This window comes from Aulonocara sp. 'chitande type north' Nkhata Bay, linkage group LG12 (assembly GCF_057382095.1).
Source record: "Aulonocara sp. 'chitande type north' Nkhata Bay isolate Kocher_YH1m ecotype deep benthic linkage group LG12, A_spYH_male_GT1.1, whole genome shotgun sequence".
In the NCBI taxonomy this organism is placed as follows: domain Eukaryota; kingdom Metazoa; phylum Chordata; class Actinopteri; order Cichliformes; family Cichlidae; genus Aulonocara; species Aulonocara sp. 'chitande type north' Nkhata Bay.
In genome coordinates, this window is record NC_141355.1 from 36,104,809 (window position 1) to 36,125,414 (window position 20,606).

At 41.5% G+C, this 20,606-nt stretch overlaps 3 protein-coding genes across 3 annotated transcripts; 1 reads left to right on the plus strand and 2 right to left on the minus strand.

Moving 5' to 3' along the window:
- Nucleotides 1-784: 784 nt before the first annotated feature.
- Nucleotides 785-14,150, minus strand: LOC147318003 (outer dense fiber protein 2-like). Its single transcript, XM_086315430.1, has 17 exons — nt 12,762-14,150; nt 12,447-12,563; nt 11,416-11,555; nt 10,236-10,365; nt 9,994-10,125; nt 9,672-9,746; nt 9,524-9,595; nt 9,316-9,432; nt 7,625-7,798; nt 6,963-7,072; nt 4,985-5,120; nt 4,719-4,829; nt 4,313-4,576; nt 4,070-4,170; nt 3,751-3,913; nt 2,412-2,537; nt 785-1,430 (listed from the first exon to the last, which is right to left on the minus strand). Exons 1-17 carry the CDS (start codon nt 12,873-12,875, stop codon nt 1,284-1,286), a joined length of 2,229 nt encoding a protein of 742 aa, XP_086171556.1. The 5' UTR covers nt 12,876-14,150; the 3' UTR covers nt 785-1,283.
- LOC147318004 (uncharacterized) lies at nt 13,372-16,169 on the plus strand. Its single transcript, XM_086315434.1, has 2 exons — nt 13,372-14,186; nt 15,143-16,169. Exons 1-2 carry the CDS (start codon nt 13,763-13,765, stop codon nt 15,295-15,297), a joined length of 579 nt encoding a protein of 192 aa, XP_086171560.1. The 5' UTR covers nt 13,372-13,762; the 3' UTR covers nt 15,298-16,169.
- On the minus strand, nt 15,377-20,015 carry seta (SET nuclear proto-oncogene a). Its single transcript, XM_086315433.1, has 8 exons — nt 19,739-20,015; nt 18,584-18,641; nt 17,735-17,877; nt 17,498-17,601; nt 17,258-17,371; nt 16,613-16,783; nt 16,365-16,496; nt 15,377-16,268 (listed from the first exon to the last, which is right to left on the minus strand). Exons 1-8 carry the CDS (start codon nt 19,809-19,811, stop codon nt 16,245-16,247), a joined length of 819 nt encoding a protein of 272 aa, XP_086171559.1. The 5' UTR covers nt 19,812-20,015; the 3' UTR covers nt 15,377-16,244.
- Nucleotides 20,016-20,606: the final 591 nt, after the last annotated feature.

Below are 20,606 nucleotides of genomic sequence, written 5' to 3' on the forward strand. Positions count from 1 at the left end.
AGATAACTCTATTATGCACTGTGATAATTTCTTTATTAGGTTCCCACAGTCCATTTTGCTAAGAAAGATTCCTAACTGAGTGACGTGACCCGAGGTTCACTTTCCTTTATTAAGAAAGGAAATTAGAAAACGCCTTCCTATAGTTCACAGCTGAACTGCTGTAAGAAAATCTGCTTCTTTTCCAGTTGCTTCGCGTGAAGAACATAGATTTATACAAACTCTCTAAATCAAGATTATGAGCTATATTAACTGATCAAAGTATTTTCAAGGTTCAGTATAACTCAGTTTGGATTGATAAGGTCTATTCTTGCATTCGAGCCTGTAGGATTATCATGAATTAATGTTTACTGTGATGTTTGACTTCAGTCATAGAAATCCTAAACAAGGGAGAAGAAAAGGGTTTTACTGGCTCAGTACTCAGCAGGAAAACATAAGAAAATAACATGTGTTTCATTACATGCAGTCGCAGGGTTCTCTAGTAATATTTCTATAATTTCTATACGACTATCCAGTTTACTTAATCAGCATTCTACCAAGAAACAAGTTCATTTCTGCTGCTTCATAAAAATCCAAGTAGTACTGATCATAGGACTGGAAACTGAAAATAAAAATAAAAAACTTCTAGAACCAAACATCATAACCATAACAGGTATAAAACATGCTTTTTAAGGCCAAAAGAAGACTGCACTGCCGCAGACCGTTAGCAGATCAGGCCCTAGATGTTCCTTCTTTTTTAAACATCCAGTCTTTGTATTGATATGTTTCACAGACTGTTCTCGTTTATCTGACACGCATAAAACAACAGGGTAAAACATGCTGTGGTGAACTAAAACGCTGGTTTTTTAGTCCAATTTCTCTACATTGTAGTCTTACAATGTAGATATAATGTTCCAAAAGTACCTCCTAACATAAATGAAACAAGTCTGTTTTTCTTCTTTTTTTTACATTGACTTTAATGACACTCTGGTGTAAAATACAAAATGCTATAATATAAACCACATAATTTTTTATGTTTGTAAATCTGAAAGAATATTGTAAATCATAAAAACTCTTATTGGAGTTTCTTATCTTGGCTTTGCAGTTGCTAAGTTACTGGTAAGTTATACATAAATAAAATGTTTGGGCTACTAATAACTGAGAATTTATCCATAAATTCAAATTTATTCATTTCATACAAAACATGAAACCTTCAAGTCAAAAGCAGACCTTTAATAAATGCGGTTTATGTCCCGTACGATAGTTCGGGAGGATCACTGCTGGTCAGGCTGGATAAATTTTGCTTGTCAGCTTCCAAGCAGAGAGTCACCAAACACATTTCCGTAGGAGGTTTTGAGAAAATGGACGTAGTTCTGCAGGCTGCGGTTTGTCGAGTCCGACTGCTCCAGCCGGTCCTTCATGTTCTGCAGCTGGCTCTGGAAGCGCCGCTCCATCTGGGAAACAAAGGCAGGGATACACTTCTACATCACAACATCACCTTTTTTTCTCTGACCATCTTTGAGCATCATTATCATGTGATGTATCAGTTTCAGTACCAAAGCTGCCTTAAATCTGCCCAGATTTACTAAAAGGACAAAACCAGTGAAAGCAATAAGAGTCTCTGTGTGTCTTTGGACAAAAAAAAACAGGAGTGATGCGCACATTTACACGTGTCACAGCAACAGTAACTTCTTCAAAGCATTTATGGGTGAGGAGCTGATGGTAATTAATGAACAATGAACCAGAGTAACAGAAATATATAGAGAGAAAGTGAACAGCTGCTGTCAGCCTGCAGCAAAGTTTACAAAGACTTCCAGATTTCCAGAGTGAGAAACCGAGCTGGGAGTTTGTCTTCATGCTTTTTCTTCATCCTGAAACTCTGTGAAACAGCGAGCAGCTGAAAGGATGACTGTCTTCACGTTTATGATTGCTGAACAGGTGGTTTAATGAAGGACCGTGATTGGCTTTTTACCTGCGAAGGTTTTTATAGTGATTATAGTAACGAGCGCTGCTGCTGGAAATTTGAAAACACATTTACGTTCACAACACCTGAGCTTGCTGTCTCCGTCATGTTGCCACTTGCTGCGTGAGGCTGGAGCTCCTCAGTGAGCTGTGACGGAGGAGCTGCTGTGTTTTAAACTTTTTTTTGAAAGGCTAGTTGGCCTTAATCTTAAAATATTTTACATGAACATGTGGTCCTAACTATGTTTTTATTTGCAAATGAGCGAAACGTGAAAAGTGGCTCCCGCTCCACCTTTCTCCATGTTTGCCACAGGTTTCAAACACCTCCTCTGCTGACTGCTGTAGAAAGTTGGTGGAACTGTTGCCACTGACCCAAATGGGCCAGAAGGAGCTTTCCTGAAATACTTTTGTGCTGGCCTCTTGGTTTTATCGAAGCCTGCCTGCATATGTAGAAGCATTCAGCGGTGACTTACTTCCTCCTTGTTTCGCTGCAGTTGGCTCAGCTCCGTTTTGGCTCGGCTCAGCTGGCTCTGGAGGTCCAGGGCTTTAGACTGAGACGATCTCTCTTTGGCTAAAACCCTCTGCATGCTGTCGTCTACCTGCAGGCCGAACGTGAAAAATAAACATATGAGCACCGAAATCCTTCAGGGAAAAACTGATGATTTAGTTTCTTTGACCTTATCTTTAGTGAGTGTGTACAAACACCTAAATCAAAGCTTTAGTTTTTACCCCAGTTTAACTCAATGATCAGCAGTCAGTGTGGACGTGGACACAGCTCACATTGAGGAGGTGTAAACTCTGGATCATCAGTTTAATACAGAACAGAAACACCAACCAAAGTTTTGAGCCTCACCCACATTAGCAGCACTAACACTTTACTAACAGGATTAATCGCGCAAATATATAAAAAAAAGTCTGATTTAATTGACTTAAGGACAATTTTGCTCGATCACAAGTTAACACATTTGTTTCGCCATTTAAGTTAAAGATTGCCTGCTGTGTTCAGCTCTGACTGACCCACAGACCAATGAAGGAGAGATGGAAATCATTAGATTTTTTGACCACATCAATGTGAAATTAAATGTACTGATTTATATTGCCTGCAATAAGTAATGTATGTAGTAACAAAGTCGACTGACTGATTTTCTAATCTCAATTGCAGTCTAAGTTTTTACTGCTTTAATTGCAGACTTAACAGCAGTCTAAACACCTTCTGCATCACCAAGTTAATGCGTGCAAGCTGTGTGTCAGTGTTTGCACTGCAGGACTTCACTCAGTGACGTTAGTGAGATACAGATCAGCAGTGTGCATAAAACATCCATCCCTCCCTCCCAATCCGGGGACAGGTATAAAAGCTATTAAATCAAAATAAAAGAATTAGTGACACTGTGGAGCCTCCAGCTGATTTTAAACCAAAACTCCAAACGCAACCTGCTTCAGAAAAGCTTAAGTGTTCAGCACCAGTAACCATGGCAATCTCTTAACATCCTCCAGGTCACTGCTGAACACTTTAGAGTTTGGGAAGTCCAGGATCATGAGTGATGCTACCTGTCAAATCACTTCTCTTACATGCATTTCCTTTTACAGTTATTCTATTAGGAGAATTTTATTGGGTGAGGTAGATGTGAACCAAACTCCACTTCTAACCAGTTCAGCAGCATCTTGGTAGCTGTTAAGAAGTTGAAGGAGAGCCACCGTCTTGATGCTGAAACCTCTGGCTTTAAACTCATCGCAGATCGCTAACCCATTCACCCGTCTGGTGTGTGATGTTTTGTGGAACTGTGAGACCTCCGTGACTCCACGTGTCTGTACCTGTTTCTGTACGTCGTCCAGAGTTTGCTGCAGTTGTCTGGACAGGACGCTGCACTCGTGACTCTTCTCCTCCAGCTGCTGCTGGATGCTGTGGATACTGGCTTCCTTCGAAGCGAGAGATTGAGACATCTCTCTGTTTTCTGCCTTCAAGCCCTCCAGCCTCCTGCAACCAACACACAAATCTAGTGTCTCAGCTTGGAAAAGATCAGATATAATACAGATTTATCTGTATTACTGTTGTTGTGATTTGGCTCTGCAGTATATAAATAAACTTGAATTGAATAACGTCCATTAAATGCAGTTTCTCTGTGACTGTTACCTCTCGAAGTTGTACACTTTCTCCTTCAAGACGTTGTTTTCCTCCTGCAGCAGCAGGTTCCTCTGCTGAAGCGTCTCCAGCTGAGTGCCTTGCTGCTCCACCTGCAAAGGAAAACGTTTAGTGGAACATGTCAGCCATGACGGGTTCCTGGGGACACTCTGCATGGATTATATTCATCAAACTTGTTAATCTTTCCAGATTTTTAAGTATGCTGGGTCTTTTGGGTCTGAATGAAACCTCTACCTTGTGCCTGACTTCAGAGAGGGCGGAGTTATTCTCCATGTTCCTCCTCTCGCGTGCGTCAGCCTCCTGCTGGGCTTCTCGGAGCTGCTGCTCGGTCTTCCTCAATCTGTCCGGTAGAGTCTCGAGCTCTCTGAGCCGCCCCAGCAGCTCCCGCCTCACCTGCTCCTTCTCCCTGTCCAGGCTGACGTGCACGTCTAGCGCCTCCTTCTGCACCGCCTCCAGCTTCAGGCAGTACTCCTCGGACTCCAGGCGAGCCTGCTGGACCTGCAGAGAGGTTTATCACCCCGACACGGGTTCGATTTCAGCACAGAGACTTTAAAGTCATTTTTAAAAGTTATAATATGTAAGAACAAAGTACCATCTGACTTTCATGTTAAATCTGTATTTAAAGTGAGCGTATCTGTACCTTCTTCTTGTACTTCTCCACCAGGTTTTCATACTTCCTGATCGACGCTTTCAGCTGACGAGCTTCAGACTGAAGCCCTCGCTGTGTCTCCTCAGAAGACGTCAGCTGACTCTAAATGTGAGGCATGTTTATCATAAACTACACATAAATACATTTCCCTTAGACCACAGAAGCTTTGAAACAACATTAGCTGTTGGTTTTTCTTTAACAGTTTTTATTTCATATCAACCAAATCCATAGCGTGCTGCTAACTCTCCTGAACATACCTTGAGACTTTGATTGTGCAGCTTGGTGGAGGCGTTTTCGGCACTGAGATGATGCAGCTGATCCCGGAGCTCCTCCCTCTCTGTCCGACTCTTCTCCTCCGCTGACTGAAGCTGAGCGTGCAGCTCGATCACCTGACTGTGACATAGACAGGTATAAAAGGTTACTTTACTCAACAACCACAATTTTCTAAGTAACATTGCTTCAGTTTCTGGCCATAACACAGATGCTGCAGCTCCAAAGTGTCAGTAGCCTCAGTTTCAGTACCAGTTTGTGTCAAGTGACACCCTCTGGGCCTGAAAAATGGAGCCGATACAGAAGTGCCAAATAAATAAAAGTAAATAAAAAAGCGCCGGATACAAAGACGTTTTTGTTTTTTTCCGGCTTTTTCCCTCCTTTATAAAAACTGTGTGATGGGTGATTTTGTAGGGTGGGAGGGTTAGCAGTCATCTTACTGCTAGTGATTTCAAGAAGCAGAAAAAGAGACACCAGAGAGCTGATTTCCCAAGTCCAGCATGAACAGGAGGAACATAGATTATACCAGTCACAGATCCTTGTTTACCTACAGTAATGAACAACCTTAAGTGAACGATATCAGCTGCTGAGGTGCACGAGTCCGCTGCCACCTGGGCATCTCTACGGCCTCGTACACGTTCTGCTGTGGTGGGATTTTTCGACAGGGTTACAGTAAAAAAACACAGTCAAGAGTCTGTGGTCCAACCAAATGACCCCACGCTGCCCACCACTTCCACATCCTTTTCTCCTCATTTCTTAAATTGGGTTTCCATTTAACATATGTTAAGGGAAGGAAATTCCCTGTAAAAAAAAAGTTTAAAGTCCAGTAAATGTATGCTTGTCTGATATAAGCACAGCTGGTTTCACCTGCCTTGCACACTGAAGCATCTCCAAAAGTGCTACAGACTAAGCTGCAGGGTTGTCAGTGTGTTGCCACCCCTCCCCCACCCCCGAGGTTTCTCCTTTAATCCTGGAAGGTCTCGGTGTGTCGGAGCAGCCCCTGCGGCCTGTCCTAGGATCCTCATCCCACAACATCATTCCTCCACAGACTACAGCTCCCCTGCTCTGGCTCCTCTGTGCGACCTTAGAGAGCTCTCCTCCTCATGCGACCTGTGACAAAGACATTTAAGAAACCTCTGCATCCATCTCCAGCTGGAAAGGTGAACGCAACTCCACCCTGTTTGTCAGCATTTGGCTTTTCTCTCCAAAGCCACTTCCATTTCCTCCTCCCATGGAACAGTCGGCTCTGCCACCATGGCTATTCTGGAGGACGTGGACCAGACCAGGATATCTGGCTGATATCTGGAGGAACTGAACCAGCTCAGTGCGAGCTCAGCCGTGCCTGGGGAATCCTCCAGATATGGACCATGTGATGGCCCCGCTGCCCCCAGCTCTCTTGCTAATACTGGCTCAAAAAAAGTTCTGTTTGTTGATTCCCCAGACTGTCCCATAATTATAAAAACAACATTTCTTACATATCAAATAAGGAGACAGACATTTCTATAGTAGATAGTGAAAAAGCAGGGACTTTTGTCATGTAATTGTTTATCTGTTACTTAATTACTTTGGTGTACTATGAAATAGAAATGGGGAGGGTTCCTTTATCAATAAGAAAAGTTGTCCAACTTATGAAAATACAGTTACAAAGTCAAAATCTATGTACTCCTTCATATTTTCCAAAGCTGTCTAGTGGGCCGGATTTGAGTCTTTGCAGGGCCGATTCTGGCCCTCAGGCCTTATGTTTGACACCCCTGCCTTACACATCTCATTGTTGTCATCTTCCAGGTCTCCAGCAAACCAGACAAAGTTGGACTTGAAATTCCTTATAAAGACATAAATTTCAAACTGACCACGGCCGCCTTAATTTTCAGGGTGACTCACATTTTGTCCGATGATGCTGGGCTACATTTATCGATTTATTTACAGAAACAAGAACTAAATGAGTGTTTCCATGAATGCACTCACTGTTTGAGAGCAGAGATTTCCTGTTCTAGCTGTCCTTTAGCCGCTGCCTCCTTGGAATGACGGAGGCACCAGTCACTGGATGTAGAGAGAGCCTGAGCCAGCTGGGACTCCTTTAAGAAAAAACAAAAACACTCACACACTTTCTTCTTTTGTTTTTGACCTTATTTATTATTTCAAGTGCTCCTCATAAACAAGTCACCTTCAATAAGGTGAACAGGTGAAAGAGAATGAACAGAGTAAGCAGGAAGTGTCTGTATGCCTGTTACAGGCTCAGTCAGACTGCTGTTCCTTCAGCAGGCAGTCCTCACCTCTGTTGCTTGCGTGTTTCACTGGAAACTTGCCACTTGGCCAAGCGGCTCTCCTTTGAATCAGATTTGCATAAACCACATGATCGGACAAGACACCGCAGAGAAAACTCATTTGCATGCAGAAGAAACCACACAGAGGTGTGACGGTCACACAAAGGAACCAACATGTTTTCTCCACCACCTTCTCCATCTATAATCTACTGCAATACCAGAAAATGATGAAATACTGTGAAAAGATTTTTAAAAATATGGATTGGAAAATAGCTTTTAGTTCATCACAGGATGTAATGTAGGTAATGTGTGACTTTAGGAAACCAGTGACCAGGTTTAATCACACGAGCTGCACATACTGACCTTTTCCTGAAGTTTGTCCGCGAACCGCCTGGCGGCCTCCTCGGCTCGCTCTCCCTGCTCGGTGAGCAGGGCCAGACTTCTCTCCTCGGCCTCCCTCTGCTCCCTAAGAGTTTGCAGCTCCTCCTGAAGCACCTGGAGCTCCTTCTGCTGCTGCTCCTGGCTCTGATGCATCCTCTACAGAGAGAGAGAGAAGCAGGAAAGCTGGTTTAAAGAGTAATGAATGCTAAAGGGTGAGTTTAGGATTCTGAATTACCTTCACTGGCAAAGTGTGCACATCAAAAGACTCTTGTTGTTACTTATTTGACATGCACTGTTATGTGGACAATTTACAACAGATACATGAAAGAAAACATATGTTCAGAACAAGGACGAGAGAAACAAAGCAGCTAAAGTGCTGCTATAAACTTTAAAAAGATTGTGCCAGACTTACTTGTCCTGGGAAAAGCCTCTTTTGGCTTAAAGAAAGAGCTTCAGTGTCTGTTTTGTAACTGAAAGGTGTGAACACTTGTATATTTGTGGCCAGTCTAAACCCATTACTGAACCACACTCATGAAACCTGAACATGAGCGTAGTGGAGGCTTCATTGCTCCAGGTTTTAGTCACATTTCCACAGAGATCATCCATAATGAAAACTGTAGTCGCACAAGTTTCCCTTCTGTATCAGATCTGTGTGACTCAAACGTTCACAGAGCGTGTCAAGATATCTCAATCGTACAACATGTAATACATGCAGCCTCGCATGCCATGCAAAAAAAATACAGGAGCAATGCACACACTTGGCACGATAACTGAGAGTCAAAGAAATATTGTTTCATGTTCTTACACATACGTAAGTCAGCTCTTACTCACAGATTTCAAGATTATGCAGCTGTAATAAATCAGCCCTCCTCTTTCTGAGCTGTGAGATTGATCCAGAGCCTCGCATTTATCCGCACACAGTCCCAGAGGAGTTTGCCTTCATGTTAGAACATACTGATTCTCCTTCAGCTGGCGCTCACTGACCCTAACTGCTGTTTCTGGGGAGAAACATGTGCCAGTGCCTACACTCCATTATTATTTCAGTAGATTTGTTGCTCCCTCATTGGGTCAATCTTTTTTTGACCTGCTAGTTTGTGCTGTTTTCAGCAGATTGCAGGAATTGCAATGGTCATTTGGTGTTAAGTTGGTGTTGATGTCTGGAACAGTGTAAACACTGGATGTAGTAACTTCATCCTGGGGGTACAGGTATTAAGATTAGTCATATATCCTGTTTACTGAAGTTCACAGCTAAACAGGTGGAATGAATTAGAGTTTGGAGGAAGCCACACAGTGGCTGATGGTCTGGTTGTGTTTTTACTTTTACTTTTTTATTCTTTACAACCTTCATTTTATTATATATTGTATATTCATTCAGTGTAACTTGTTTTCAGGCATTTTTAAACGTAGATGAAAATAAAGTGTTACAAGTATTTGCTATGGCACACCCCAGGTTTTGCACCAAATATGTCTTTAGATTCCTTCATGTGGCATTTTTGGCAGTTAAATTGCAGAACTTTGCACTCTCACTTGTGCATTTTTTTGCGATCGCATTAATTGCATTGACTAGTAAATGTGGCCTGAGATATCAAAAGGGTTTTTAAGTCTTTGGTTGTAGTCTATGTCTGCTTGTTCCAGTGTGTTAATGCATATGATCGCGTTCTGTGTTAACAGACCTGAATCTGAGCGGCCAGTCGGGTCTTTTCTGCCTCTGCTCGGCTCAGCTGAGACTCCAGGTGGCTGCGAGTTGACTCCAGGATTCTTGAAAGCTCCTCGGTTGTCTTCACATTGTCCTGCAATGAGAGAGGGAAGCAGAGGATGAGCGGGAGAGATCATTAAGGGTGCGCACGTCTGTCTGAGAGGTATCAGTTAGTTGTGGAAAACCTTTTCAAAGTCCAAATGCTCTGCAAGCTTTGAGGCCTCTTTCTCCTTGTGGGTGAGTTTGGCCAGAAGGCGCTGCAAAAGAAGAAACGTCTTCTCAGAAATTTTCTCTGATGTAAAATGAGGTAAAAAGCGGGTGATAATCACTCACCATGTTGTCTGCTTCACTGTCGGCCAGTCTCTTTCTCAGGGTGTCTGTCTGTTCTGACCTCACCAGTGATTCCCGCTGTGGATACAGTAAAAGTCAGGAGTGAATGAAGGCACGCTGACAGTCCCACTCCTTAATCTCCAAAAGTTGATTCTGTTCATCTGGATGTAGCGTTTTGTGGGAGTTTCGTCACTCATCCAAGTGACTTCTTCAGTCTCAGCTGACTGCAGGTTTCCCCGATCTTATAAACAGTACATTTGCATAATGACTGAAACCAGCCCACTGAAGGAACAGTGGGCTGGGACCGTTTGTCTTCTTCCTCTACCTCATGTTCACTCCACTCTCTGAGGAGCTGTCGGAGGCCGTGGTGTGTGTTATCAAACATCTCGATCTTTTCCAACAACAACTTCTGCTGCCGTTCCAGAGAAGCTGCGTGCAGTTTTGATGGCGTCTTGTCCTAAAACATAAATAAACATGCACATCCAAACATGTCCTAATCTATTCCTTCTGCCTCATTTCTTCATCCACTTGATTTATCAGTAAAATATCTTCCAGTGCAGGTTTTACCTTGGCAAAGCTGTCCATAGTTTCCTTCAAAGCTGTCAGCTGATTGGCTACAGCTACGCCGTCAATTTCTGCTTCAACGAGGGCTCTCAGGAGCACATCTGCCCCTCTGTGTTGACCTCGAGAATCTGACCTGTAAACAAAGCAGACCTGAAATATCATTGTGTGCATCAGCAGAAAGTATATTGGAGTAAAAGTTGGCCTTATTATTCTCGTTTCCTCTACTAGAGTATCGTTGCAGGAGTCACTGAAAGCTGAAACTTGTATTTCCTTGTGCTAAATCCACTTGTTCTCCTTCTCTTCCCCTGACTGCCAACACTGTGTGATTCCTCTGGTACCCAGTCCCCGTTCCAGTTGACCTGCATCAATCACACCACCTGTTTAAAGGTGCAGCAGTTATTCAGGGCACCCTTGATTCTGGGTGAGCAGCCTTCTGCTACGCCATCTTTCTCAGTGTTGTGCTGGTAACCATGCACACTGGTAGTTTATCAGGCATTTGACATACTAATCTCTACCAATACAGGTGCGTATAGTTCATTAAGTCCACAGGTGTCAAACTCCAGTCCTTGAGGGCCGGTGTAGTGAAACTTTTCCATGTGTCCCTGCTGTAACACACCTGAATAAAATTAGTAGGTCATTAGCAAGACTATAGAACTTGACTGCTGGCCCTCGAGGACTGCAGTTTGACACCGCTGGTTAAGTCCATTAAATTGTAAAATAAATAAAATTAACTAAAACACCTTAATCTACGAACATTAGCTCCCAAGAGGTAACTAACTCACTGTTAGTTCTCCTCCTTTTATTGCTTTACAAAGATATGTGTAAAAACTTGTTGCCACCCATTAAAGAGACTTCTGCAACGCAAAGATTACAGTAGAAGACTTTTGTAGTAAAAAGTTTTTTTGGCAGATTTACCAAATGAAAAAAAATCTGATTTAACTGCATATTCTTCCATTGCAGCTTTTACATTATAGGAATAGGAGAAATGGCACTCATCATCATTAATTTCATTATTCATTTTGCCTAATCATTGCTATAACATGAATTCGTTCAGCATTTGTTTCGTGCTCCTGTGAGAAGATTCAGAGAAACTGTACAACTAAACCAGTTTGGTTAAACTTCCTCTGGATATGAGGTCAGTAGTACAAATGTTTGTGTGTCAGACTGCTGAAGCTGTACGTACTTCCTCAAACGGCGAAAGCTCTCTTGCTCTCTAAGTAGGATGCTGAGGTCCTTGGACACTGCATCCAGCTCTTCCTCCTGCTCCTCTGCTTCGTTCTGATGTCTGATCCCATTTTCTGTCTGATGCCGCACTCGGCTCGTCTAATCACGACAAACAGAAATACGGTTCAGGGATCAGCCTCAAAGAAGACAGAAATAAACTGAAAACAGCTGCACCTACCAAAAGAAACAAGGTACATGTTCATCAAAGTATCCTCGACTGTGTCTTAGAAAAAATAAAATTATGTTTAATCCTCAAATTAAAGCCAAAAAGGTGGTCCTGTCTTAGGCTCTCTATGATTAATACATCCCAGTCAGTGAGGGGTTGACCAGATGTGTCTGTCATATGCAAATATTATTTAGGAGGGGAACTCCTTGCTCTCTATGATGTGCAGGGTGTTGTGGGAGTTGAAGTCTTTTAACGCCTGCTACGTTAGCCACTGTAGCAGTTGTTCTTTGTGTGATTAAGTGTTTGTGGGTTAAAATGTATCCAACTCCTTTTATTCAGCTCACTATTTTTATTTTTTCTATGTCTGTGGATATTTATGACATTTTTCTCTTGCTCTGGACATCATTTTTAAAATCCTCAAGTCCCATGGTTGTAGTTTTTTTATGTCTTGCTTAAATTCTACTTATTTTACTTCATTTCTACTTTTTCTTGTAAATGGCCCTATGTTGTGCATATTGTGCCATCAGTGGCAGGTAGACAGCATAACAGAAAAACATCGCTCGAACATGTCAAAATAAGGAATATAAGCTCAAAGTGATATGTGAATACTCTTTGCGTGGGTAGTTCGGATGGTCCATGGTAATGGATATCAGCTACCTTTGTTAATTTGTAAATCAGCCCTGAAATGAGAGTATAGGTTCTGGTTGTAGTCTTTTTGATACTTTCGGTACATCTGTTTTGTTAAAGAAACAAGCTGCTGCCAGAAAATCTTTCCTCTCCACAGATCCCAGTACATTTAACAGAGATGAACAGTAATAAGAGACCTGGCACTTGTGGGAGTCCACATCTCTTCTGCAGGACAGCCTTCCCGGAGGAATCCACGGCTTCCGGACCTTTGGTCTACCTCCGTCGCCCTTCACCTGGGCACCTTTTTCCCGACTCTTTAGAAAAGGTAAACAGATTCAGGTGAAACGCTTCAAGACTTAACGTAGCGTCCTGTTCCTCTGGAAACTCTTTGAAAGCTTGCGAAAAGGTGGGGCGAGGGCTGTCTAGAAGAAAACTAACAAATCTTTGCAGCAGAAATACGACATGTGATTAACATCAGCAGTATTTTCCCCGAATCTATAAAGTACAGTAACCTGTGGGGTTTTGCTGGGACTCCTCCTCATGTGAACATGTATAGGTGTAGTCTCCAGTACGTGGAGGTGAACCGGTGGCGGCGACGGAGGTGAATCCCGGGTTTTCATTCTCATAGACCCCGTTTGGGCACATTAATGACCCGTTAAAATAAGTATTAAAAAGCACATTTTTATCATGATACACAGTCTACTTCCAAGATGAATCTCGGCTTCTCCCAGTAAAGAAAACGGTTGTTTGGCTTGACAAACGACCGGCCTGATGATTGGCTCGGTTGCAAGATCCCGCTTTGTGATTGGTTGAGAGGAAAGTTTTGTGCAAGCGTTGTCCGTGGTAACCATTAAAAGTAATCGTGAAGTCCACGCTGCCTTTAGGTGGTGTCGGAAAAAATCCAAATAAATTAATACCCTTCTTAAATGGTTTCACGCTTCAATTCTAATAGGAATAATCTATCTCTTAAACTTTATAAAATGAGATCAGTTGTTACATATTTATAGCAACAATGGAGCTGCAGCAGATACCTTTGTTATGACGGTTTCGGGAATTCCGTTTGAAACCATGTAACGTGAACGCAGCACAAAACCGTTATAACAAAAAAAAAACCCAGACCAAAAAAAATGAACATATTGTTAAATGCTTTACTTTTCAAATTCAGATCATGTATACTGGTGGCTTTTCTGCTAAAGTAAATAGCCGTTTTCCAGTTAAATAACACCGCAGTGCTCGACGTCTGAGATGAGCTAGAGATGAATCCACTTCCTGTTTATTTCTGTGGCACTTCCGAATCTTAAGCTAACACGTTTATACTAGCCAGCCGCTCCAAAGTCCACCAATCGAAACGATATAATAAATGTACACAAAAATTTAGTGGTCAGAGATTTATATGTTTTATCATTTGTGCTGATATCTGACAGCCAATTATTGATTCTCGCTCCATGCGCCGTGTCAGCTAAAAACAAAGCTGCTAAGAGTTTCAGTTAGCTTAGCTTGTGGTTAGCCTTCCATGTGCGCGTGGCTGCTAACAAACATGCTGGGGCAGTACGTTTTCTTTATGCTCCTGTTTTACCCCAGTGCCCACAAGCTCGGTGAAGCGTGTGTTGCGGCTGCTGCAGCGGAGGCACAGGACCGAGGAGCTAGCAGCACGAACACCCTGATCCTGTGCAGGGCTTGCGGACACGAGTTAGCACTCGGGACGGACATCCGCTCCGTGCCTAGCCGGCTGGCGCTCTCCAGCCGCAACGACACGCTGCTCGGGGGTCGAAGGGTTAACGTTCAGCTGTTTGAAAATCCCCACGGACACCGGTTTGAGGTGATCACGTTCAGAAAAGCCGACGTTACTCAGCACTGGCCGTCAGACAAGCGCTTCTCCTGGTTCCCGGGGTTCTCCTGGACCGTGGCCACCTGTCCCAGGTGTAACACTCACCTAGGTGGGTAAACCTACACATCAGGGTTATTACAGTTAACTAAACTCATGTGTGAGAAAGCTAAATCGAAACGTCGATCTACTGATCGAGGAAATAAAAACTTAAAATAAATTAGAAATAAACAACTATAATAACTCTGTTTTACGTCTTTATATGTTAGTTGTATATTTTTGTGCTTTACAGTCATATAAACAAGTTAATCCAATATATTTTAACTGTATATTAGTAGTAAAACCTTATCTAAACAGATGAAAAATTATTGTTTGCAATCTGCCAAACTATTTCCTATCTGCGTATCCTGGATAATCTTGACATTTTGAATGACCCGTTTATGAAATGTTTTATTATGCCCCAAAATGAGCGACTGAGCCATTAGCGCACCACAAAAAAAAGTTTTCCAGGGGCAGAGCAGAGGGTAGTTTTCCCATAGACTTGTAAAGGACCAGAAGTCCCGTTGAGGCCACAAGATTTACCCCCTGGTGGCCTTTGAAAAGAATGCAGGTTTAAGGCCTTGTGTTATACCATCTGTGCCACAATCTGAAACATGAATTTGATCCCTTAGATGACTGCAACTCAGTCACATATAGAGCCCTACCTGGCCACAACTTTAGAGATATGACTAGGCCTTCTTTTAAGATGCTTGTTTTGAACAAATTTATATAGGTTAGATGTTTCCTTAGATACTCACCCCTTACTTTTTAAAGGTACGGCTGACTGCATTTGTATGTAATGAACGTTGAGACATGCACATTTCTTTCAAGTGTGTTTTTTATCCAAGCTAAAGCACTTGAAGTTATTAAATACAGATCTGGAAAATAGTTCATTTTTAAGTCGGGATTTAGTACATCTGAATTCAGGCTTTTATGGTTAACCTGCACTGACATGTATCCCACTTCTCTGAAACACCTGAACAAGTTACATCTTGCTTTCAGGTAACTGATTTTGTCACTTTTCTCTAGGTTGGGCCTTCCAGCCAAGTGACTGGCCTGACAGGATAACAAAAAGCAAATTCAAGGAATCGGAGCACACCTTCTTGGCTTTAATCACCCATCGCCTACTAACAGAGGACTTTGCTTCCAGCCTGCTTATGACTCCAAAATCCTTCTCCAGCTGACAGACTTTACAAGTAGTTAACCCTGGTGCCTTTGCCACTACCTGAATTATATTTTCTTAAATTTGAATGCACCCACACATTTATACACAGTAAGTTTTATTATCGTAACAAAGCAAGTTGTACACCTCAAATTTAAAACAATTTCTTCCCCCCCACCCCAAGCGAAAAAGGAAAAGGGGTGATTAAATGTAAATTCTGAGATAACAGGTCCATTTTTTAAACCCATGAAGCAGTGGGGGGCAAAATTTACAAGCTTGTTTTTTTTTCCATTTTGTTCTTTATTAAAAATGTCATTTCAAATCTCATGGATATCTGTAAAACAATACAATGAAAAAAAAAAGTCCCATAGAAATGGTGTCAAAATAACCACTCTCCCCAATATCCAACATACTCCTGCCCCACCCTGCCCTCCCTCTAAACATTACAAGTCAAAGGAATGAGCTGGTACTCATTAAGCACGTAGGGGAAAATAAGTTTTAAGGATTCAACATCCCAAATGAAAAAAAATAAAATAAAATTAAAAAAAATGAAAGAAAAAAAAATATTTAGAGGTCTGCTAGCGCTAGGTCACTACACCATGGCTTTAATCAATTTACCACACAACCTTGAACAGAAGAACTTCTGTGTGAATAGTCTTCAAATCTACTTAGGATGCCGTGCTGATTCTATTTTTTAGACTTTTTTATTATCATTTTTAGATGACTTGAGGGGGATGGTACTCAAAATTCAGGGCAAAGTGCCATTTGCCTTAGATGAGTCGAGGGATAACAAAAAATGGCACCAACAAGTGAAAGAGGCTTCAGAATGGAAAATGAAGCACACACGGATTAAAAAAAGAAAAGAAAAAAAAAGTAACAAAAAATAAAATAAAACCTTTGCTCCCGAACATGAGTGGAAAAACTGAACAGGGAATAGAAGGTTGAGGGTCTTGGTAAATGGTGGTTTTCTTAGTCATCTTCTCCCTCGTCGTCCTGAAAGAGCGAGACATCACGCAGTTAGCAAGTGAAGAGGGAGGGGAGGTGACCCCGCACCACTCACATCAATTTTCTCAGCTTTTAGTAGATTACCTCTCCATCTTCTCCATCATCCTCTTCATCTTCCTCGCCATCTTCATCTCCTTCCTCATCAATGTCCTCCAGACCCTCCTCATCCTCTTCATCTTCCTCACCTTCACCCTCTTCATCCTCCATATCAGGAACCTAGAGATGAGGAAATCTTAAGCATTTTCTTGCTCTGGTACTTACATTGTTATCATTTCATGGATTGATGAAAGATGTGAGAACATTGTAATACAGACTAAACATCATAAACATACCAGGTAGTACTGCAGAGGGTTTGGCCAGATGTCATCCTTGATGACCTCCCCGAGCTCATCAGCGCCCGCGTCGGCATGATCAGTGAACCAAGTGAAGAAGCTCTCTGGTTCTTCGTGTTGCCTCTTCCTTCCTGCTTTGTTCTGTGTCTGGCTGGAGCGCTTGGTCAGGTCCTAAAAACATCAGGAGTTACCAAACAGTTTGTGACTGGTACAGGAAAAAAAATTCTCAGCACTACCCATTATCAGCACATTACATTTAAAACTAACAATGTGAGATATAAAAGTCACAAACTCACTACAATTCTGAATAAAATCTATAAACTGTAGATTTAATAGCTCTGGGTTATGAAAATAGAGTAGTCTTTAACCTGCATTACTACTTCTTTGCCAGCAGAGGGCAACTCCTTATGATCACATTTCTGACTTATCTCTGGTCTCTGTAAACACCTCACTGATGAGTCTATGGTCCCAGTTGTAGGTTTAAAGTCTTATCCAAAACAAAAAATTAACTTCATTATGTCAAACAGGAGTACTGTCAATCGTGAGTGTTTAGTCAATGAGCTTGCTCTGGCACTCATAAACATGATAGGTCAAAGTGGTGATCCACTCATTTACTTTGGTTGACAAACTGAAAGCTGTGCATACCTTTCCTGATTTCCATTTGATTTCTGTTGACTTTGAAGATGGGTCTCCGCTCTCATTCAGATGGAACTCTTTGGAAAGAACTTTGTTTTCGAAGTACGGATTTTCATCAAAATACTAAAAAAAGGAAAAAGAAAAATTAAAAATGCACCCAGGTAAGAAAACTTGCAAATAAAGGAAAAAATAATTAAAAAAAAATAAAAATAGTCACTAAAGTGTTACGTGAAACCATTAAACACTTACAAAATCTATTCTGTAGCCTGACTTGATGTCTTCAAACTCCGTCACCTCCACTCGGCTCAGGTAATGAAGCGCTTCCTCATCTTCCTCCCCCAGTAGGGCTGATACTGTAGGAAGAACATATGGTTATACAGATTTAAAACTTGATTCACTGTCCACATCACTCACACTTGGCACTGTGATGCCATTTTTAAATATAGACAAATTAGAGTAATAAAATTTCTTAGATTATCTGCTTACCCTGTGGATGGTTGACAAATGTGGTGACCCAGAAGTTGGGGATTTTGGCGATCAGTTCTGACCTCTTTTGAAAGAATGGCTGACGGAGTTTGTTGTATTTCTGTTCTACTTTGAGGATCTCCTCACTTGCTTGCTCATTCAACCTGAACAAGAAAAAGAGAAGTTTAAAATTTGCACAATCCAGGTAACCAAGTGTAATGTCAACATATAGATAAATGCTATATTTATTTACATATGCGTGTCCAACAGTGGACAGTGTTGTGCCCAAACTTTATTTGCATTTTGGATTTATTGATTATTTAAAAAGGGTTTATTGTCTCATATGCTTTCAGTTTACCTTTTGGAACATCATCCAATTTAGCTCAATTCACATTCATTTGAGTTGTACTTAAAATTGAAGGAAAACCATTCAATTTAAAAGAAAAGTTTCATTTTTCTTCAATAGAAGAAAAGCCCAAACTCTGCCTTACACCAAAACAACCCAATTTACATTTCGACATATGCCTATTAAATCCCTCACTAAATTATATTTAGATGTTTAATTATATTTAATTGATATTTTACTTTATGCTCTAGTGTCATTTTCACCACAATGAACAATGCTGCCTTGCATTTCAATTTATTCAACCCTTCCACTTTAAGCTATGTCATATTTAATATTCTGGCTGTTCACTATAATAACTGCATCTTAATGCAGTTCAGTGATTATGCAGGTTTCCAGATTGTAGCATGTTAATTTAGCGACATAGTTCCTCTTTTCATCAAAACATGTAGCAAACATCACCGAGATTTCTAAAAGGCAGAAAATCTACCCCTATAAGGACACGTTTAGCTTAAAAGGTTTATTACCTGTCAATTTCATTTTGAACTTCATCAATGTGTTCAATAGCTTCTTGCTGCTCTTTCTCTGTGGGAAACAAAAAATTGTTAAAAGATTATTATATGCAAATTACACACAGCAACAGTCAAGTAGGACCTCGATTATCCATTTATTTATTTTTTACTTTTAGTCAGTCCTTCATACAAACTTATTTTACAGAGAAACTAAGTTTGCCATTATCTGAAAATTCTTTTTACACCAAATGTAATTTTATACCAACACCTACCGGAGCGCAAATAAAACCCAACTTAATTCTGCGTTAGTACAGTGTAAGTAAAGATATATGCCTGATTAAATCCCCCGGAGGTTAACGTAAGGTAAGCGGCCAATAGCTGCAGCTCTAGCGGCTCAGACACTCACCGTTTCCTGCCGGCTGCTACCTATAAGGCCGCGTGGTTTAAATGTGGGACATCTGAGTGCACACACACACACAGAGCCGCGATAACATGAGGGACCAAAACCGGGGACAGATGCCAGAATACCCCCCATTACTGTGAAACCGTCCCCCATACAGTAGAAATCCTGTGTGTTTTCGTCCACATAAAATAATTATCCGGTTCACCTGACTGCGTGACCAGTTGATTTAAATGCATCTTTAGCGGTAACAAAACACAGCGTCGTCTGCTAGCATTAGGTAACGTTACAACAACAACACACAGGCTGGCTAACTGCTAATTGAAACGGCCAACTTTAACCCTTTTAAAACAAAAAATAATTAGCTGCAACCCTTTATCGGATAGTGTGGAGTGATTTTACTCCCAAACACAGAAAAATATTCTTTCAAGATTACACACGGACACTCAGTTAGGAGCCTTCGACATCACTGGCCACGCTTGATGATGCTAAATTAAGGAGCTAACATGGCCTCTCAGCACCGGTCTGAATTGAACAACAGAAGGCAAGAGAAGCGGCATGTTAGCTGCGGAGCTAGCCACCGTTAGCGCAGCGCGAATACACGCAGCAACCGCCGTGGCCAGCCATGAAGAAGCTCCCGTGGCGTGATGCAAAAATCAAAGCAGTGCACAAAATAATTAGCAGGAATAATGCACAAAGTGGCAATGCAAAAATATGTTAAGAGAAGAAAGTGAAAATGGCGGTGAACAGGAGGCCGCCATTCCCCTTACCGGAGGTCTCATCCGCTCCGTCATGGTTTGAGTTCAGCTCCTTTTTACTCACTTTTGCCGCCGAGGCCGACATGTTTTCGCAAGCTGGGGTAACTTACAGACGTCTGAGAAAATATCTGGTAGCTTTGAATCCGGTTTCTCCTTAAACAGGAGAACGTTTATTCGGCGTAAAGTTCAGCGTGCAGAAGCCAACAACGTGCTGCTTTCCACACAATGTAGCTGCCGATGAGCGAGGAAGTCAGAGCAAGCGCCGCTCACGCGCTCCTTTCATTACGAACACGCCTCGCCGAATGGAGAAGACCAGCTCCGCCTCTCAAAATAGGTCTTACTACTTGGCTCCAATTTGCTGATTTACCGCCGTCTCTTCTCTTAAAATAACACCAGAAATGAGCAAAACCTGCAATTATCACTTTTATTAATGTCATATTCGATTATGAAATTAACTTGTTGTAATATGTTAGATTTACTCAGGCCAGGCCGAAGCTGCCGACTCACACTTGCGCACTTAAAAAAAAAAGCTGAATGTCAGTTGGAAGAGCCTCATTCTGGTGGTCAGTGCTAATTAGCTGTTAGGAACGATTTGACTCCAGTTCAATTGTTTTATTTAGTTATGAATACAAAATATATTTTGGTTGAGGTTATGGCCAGAAGGTTGCTTAGTTCTCCACTGTGCTTGTAAACGAATGTATGATAATATATTTGTATTTGCTGGTTTAGTAAGGAAAAAGACAAGCTAGTTGAAGTGTAACTGCATAATTACATGTCTTAGGTTCCTATTTGCTCATCTACTGCCATATATATATATATATATATATATATATATATATATATATATATATATATATATATATATGTGTGTGTGTGTGTG

What these genes read in the sequence shown, in the direction of transcription:
- seta (XM_086315433.1), bottom strand. Translation starts at nt 19,811, where the DNA reads ATGTCGGCCTCGGCGGCAAAAGTGAGTAAAAAGGAGCTGAACTCAAAC. An exon ending in CGGAGCGGATGAGACCTCCG is followed by an intron (nt 18,642 to 19,738) that starts GTAAGGGGAATG and finishes TGTTTCCCACAG; the next exon opens with AGAAAGAGCAGCAAGAAGCT. An exon ending in ACCCTCTGCAGTACTACCTG is followed by an intron (nt 16,497 to 16,612) that starts GTATGTTTATGA and finishes CCTCATCTCTAG; the next exon opens with GTTCCTGATATGGAGGATGA.
- LOC147318003 (XM_086315430.1), bottom strand. Translation starts at nt 12,875, where the DNA reads ATGAGAATGAAAACCCGGGATTCACCTCCGTCGCCGCCACCGGTTCAC. An exon ending in GAGAGTGGAGTGAACATGAG is followed by an intron (nt 9,747 to 9,993) that starts GTAGAGGAAGAA and finishes CTGTATCCACAG; the next exon opens with CGGGAATCACTGGTGAGGTC. An exon ending in TGGACGACGTACAGAAACAG is followed by an intron (nt 2,538 to 3,750) that starts GTACAGACACGT and finishes TTCGGCCTGCAG; the next exon opens with GTAGACGACAGCATGCAGAG.
- LOC147318004 (XM_086315434.1), top strand. Translation starts at nt 13,763, where the DNA reads ATGTGCGCGTGGCTGCTAACAAACATGCTGGGGCAGTACGTTTTCTTT. An exon ending in CAGGTGTAACACTCACCTAG is followed by an intron (nt 14,187 to 15,142) that starts GTGGGTAAACCT and finishes ACTTTTCTCTAG; the next exon opens with GTTGGGCCTTCCAGCCAAGT.